At 36.7% G+C, this 3798-nt stretch overlaps 1 protein-coding gene across 1 annotated transcript; it reads right to left on the bottom strand.

The window, feature by feature from the left end:
* Positions 1-227: 227 nt before the first annotated feature.
* On the bottom strand, positions 228-2720 carry LOC104898518 (cytochrome P450 76A2). Its single transcript, XM_019250766.2, has 2 exons — positions 1716-2720; positions 228-1196 (listed from the first exon to the last, which is right to left on the bottom strand). Exons 1-2 carry the CDS (start codon positions 2628-2630, stop codon positions 807-809), a joined length of 1305 nt encoding a protein of 434 aa, XP_019106311.2. The 5' UTR covers positions 2631-2720; the 3' UTR covers positions 228-806.
* Positions 2721-3798: the final 1078 nt, after the last annotated feature.

The raw sequence follows: 3798 nt of genomic DNA on the forward strand, positions 1-3798 counted from the left end.
ATACCGAATCCTAGCCGTACCCGTTTTTCAAAATTTTGATTTTGCCGTTTTCCGTCCCCGTACCCGTATCCGTACCCGTTCCCGTATCCGTATCCGTATCCGTGCTACCTAGAATTCTCATATGACTATGTTTTTCCTAAAATATAAATCACCAAAGACAATCAAAGTGCAAGATGTGAATAGTAAACACTATACAAATAAGCAACTATTTCTAAACGGAGAAAATATATATTATATATATCTCCCATACTTTATAGTGTCATGTAACCCTTTATTTAGAAGCAAATAAAGACTTGTTTAGTACTCTACCTGAAAGTCAGGATCAAGTATCAACGAAACTATTATAATTCTGTGTAATTTAGAAACATTGTACTTTAATATTGTTTACAGCCTTAGGAAGGGAGATAACTAGAAGTGTCACATTCTCCAGAGAGACTGCTGGGAGCGTCATTGTAGTCATTGTCTAGCGGAGGTGTCTCCTTATGTTTTGATGGACGTTTTATCGCATCTTAATATCCGGATGATAGAGTAATGAGTTTGATACTTTGATTGTTACAGAAACAACTTTTCCATTTGAAGTTCAATTAGACTTTGCACTTCCTCGGTATCACTTTCTGCGGTGCAAGTTTTTTAGCCGTCAACCCAATCCGATCCTCCCAATCAATGGTTTCAGGAGTGATATGACTCTCTAGCTCCCAATCAAAATTATGTAAAAGTGCACCCAAGATGAGATTCAGCATTTTATGAGATAATGGAACCCCTGCACACATTCTTCTCCCTGCTCCAAAGGGTATTAGTTCATAATGCTATCCTTTGTAATCAGTTTCTGACCCTAAAAATCTCTCAGGCATGAATCTCAATGGATCATCCCAACTTTCTGGGTCTCTTCCTATTGCCCATACATTCACAAAAACTTGTGTGCCACAAGGTATGTCATACCCCATGAAATTTACATCTTCTACAGCTTTTCTTGGCACCAGGAATGGGACTGGAGGATGTAAGCGGAGTGTTTCTTTGATCACTGCTTGTAAATATGGAAGTTCGTCGATATCAGCTTCTTGGAACTCTCTTTGTTGTCCTACAATTTGATCTAACTCATATTTGACTTTAGACATGGAATCGACGTTTGCTAGGAGCTCTGTTAGTGCCCATTCTATTGTGCTGGTTGTTGACTCTGTACCTGCCATAAAAAACTCCTGTTTTACTTGTTTGTGTTAGTGGGATACTGATAAACAGAAATGATAAAATGACAGTTTTTTTTTTTTGCCTGTTTGTGTTAGCAATACTGATAAACTGAAAAGATGAAATGACAGTTTCTTTAAAACCAGAAAATCAGCAAGTTGGGACCTACACAGATTAATCAATAGTTCAGACCTTTTAAAAATTATCACCCAAAGTTGAGACCTCTGTCGTCAATTTTTTTCCTACTTATAAAGGGATGCATAAGTAGAGAGCACTAGTTAGAAAGTCCCTACTTATCTGCATCAAAGAAATCCATACTTATAATCATGCTTAGCTAGAATATTGATGTACAATAACTAGAAGCCATATTACATTGTTTCCAATATATGTGATTTTTTGGGGTGATGTTCTTCCCTCTTAGTATAAGAAATTAGCAAGGATAGCAAATGCATAAGCTGTTGTATGTTAGTCTAATGCAATCGTATTCTACGTAGATTAAGGATCTTTATACAATTAGAGAATCAGAGACTTACCAACATAAATATGCTGATATGATAATCTGATAACTTCTGGGGTTCCTCCTTCCCATCACCTTCAAATTCCAGCAACAAATCCAGAATGTCTTTCTTGCCATTCTCTGTTCGCATCTCTTTCTCCTGAATACGTTCCTTCATAAGCTGTGTCAAAATATCAAAAAGTTTTCTCATGTCTCGCTTTGTCTTTCGCTGTAATCCCTGCAAATCCAACCATTTTAGCCAGGGAAAAAAATCTGCGACATTTGGAAGACCAGTCCACTGAGTCAACCCATTCATAGCTGCATAAAACTCAGACCCTCTCATTGAACTAGGATCCAAGAGATTCTTTGACAGTAAGAGGTTCCCAAGCAAGTTGAATTCAGCAAGGAAAACAAAGTGAGCAACTTCAATCGCCTGAATCTCGCCATCATCATCAACTCGTGCAGCATCCTCTATCCACTTTATCAGATCAGCCACACACTTCTCTCTAACAGATGCACTTTCTCTGATTCGTTTGCTAGTCAGCATCTCAATCACACAGAGCTTCTTCATCACTCGCCAGTGCGGCCCATATGGAGCAAGGATCAACGACCCTTTGTGATAGTCGAGGACCCTCATTGTCTCGTTGATGTTACGATCAACAAAGGAGAGGTCATGGTGCTTGAAAAACTCTGCTGCTATTTCTGCTGTCAGAATAACCATGATTCTTTGACTGCCTAACCTTAGCCATATGACTGGTCCATGCTTGGTGCCTAATGTGGCTAAGGCTCGGTGTGGCATGGTTCCTAGATCAAACATGTTGCCAATGATTGGTAAGCCACGTGGTCCAGGTGGAAGTCGCCTCGTGGTGCGAATTCTCTGTTGGATAATGGTGAAGATTGGGAGGAAGATGAGAAAGATGGCCCATAATGGAATACTGAAAGGCCACTCCATGGATGAGAGATCTGTGAGTTTCACTGTTTCAGTGGTGTTGCATCTTGTTCTTGGCTGGCAGGAGTATTGTATCTTATGACATACTAGTTGACCATGGATGATTCTAACCAGCTAATCAAATCATTTGCTTGTATTATAAAATTAAACATAGGCTGGTGTTTACCTGCATTATCACGGAGCAACTAATGCGCTATTCCTTAAAAAAATTACGGGAGCAGTGTACGAGGTAAGGGGTGTATCATGTACAACAAAAAGAAGAAACTTATCAAGCTAGATTTGGCCGAGCGGTAAAGATTGTATCTTTTAATATCAAAGTTAGGATTTAATCTTTACTATAAGTACTTTGGAAAAGGAGATTTTCCTAACCTTTTCTCTCCTACTTCGAAAATGTCTAGTCCGTTAACCAGGTTAGGTTACCTGCAAGAGGTTCAACCCCGGTATGATATGATATTTCATCTTATCCACTTTTTTTAAAAAAGACAACTTTGTATAAGAGTAATTTGAAAAGGAAAAATTTTGGTGACTAAATTGCGGTGTGTATATATTATATAGGTGGTTCTAAACTTAGATATCTAGATTCCATGATTTTATTTAGTTAGGATTGTTTTGTAAAAAATGGCTTAATTTGTTGTAGCTTTTGTCAAAAGGGTTTTTCTAACCTACGCACCTAGTGCAAAGGTTAAGCCTTATCTATTCAATAAATTAATTAACTAAAAATATAATATTCTGCCAACAATTATGCTAAATATATATTAATGACAATTTTGATTTGATTAAAAGAAAAGATAAAATATATATTAATAAGGAAACTAACTATTTAGCATAATTATAGGAAAAATATTCTACTTTAGTTTATTTATTTATTTAATGAATAAGGCTTAACCTTTACACTAGGTGCATATATTAGAAAAACCCTTATCAAAAATACCTACACTTTATACAATATGAACCTTTAATTTTTATCAATATACATACTTTGTAAATAGGTACAGACCAAAAAGTCAAACTTAAGGTGATGAACCCTTCCTTTTTTTACCTCTCTTTCTTTGTGTAGGGAAATCGTGTATATTTACATTTTTTTTGGCCGGAATCTATCACCCACTGAGGTAGCAAACATAAGGATTGAGGTTCAATAATCGAAAATTTGACCTTTTGGTTAAAATTCATT

This window comes from Beta vulgaris, chromosome 7 (genome assembly GCF_026745355.1).
Source record: "Beta vulgaris subsp. vulgaris cultivar EL10 chromosome 7, EL10.2, whole genome shotgun sequence".
NCBI lineage: Eukaryota > Viridiplantae > Streptophyta > Magnoliopsida > Caryophyllales > Amaranthaceae > Beta > Beta vulgaris.

Coding starts and splice junctions, on each gene's coding strand:
- LOC104898518 (XM_019250766.2), bottom strand. CDS start 2,630: ATGGAGTGGCCTTTCAGTATTCCATTATGGGCCATCTTTCTCATCTTC. Junction 1,197..1,715: donor ATATCAGCATATTTATGTTG/GTAAGTCTCTGA, acceptor CAAGTAAAACAG/GAGTTTTTTATGGCAGGTAC.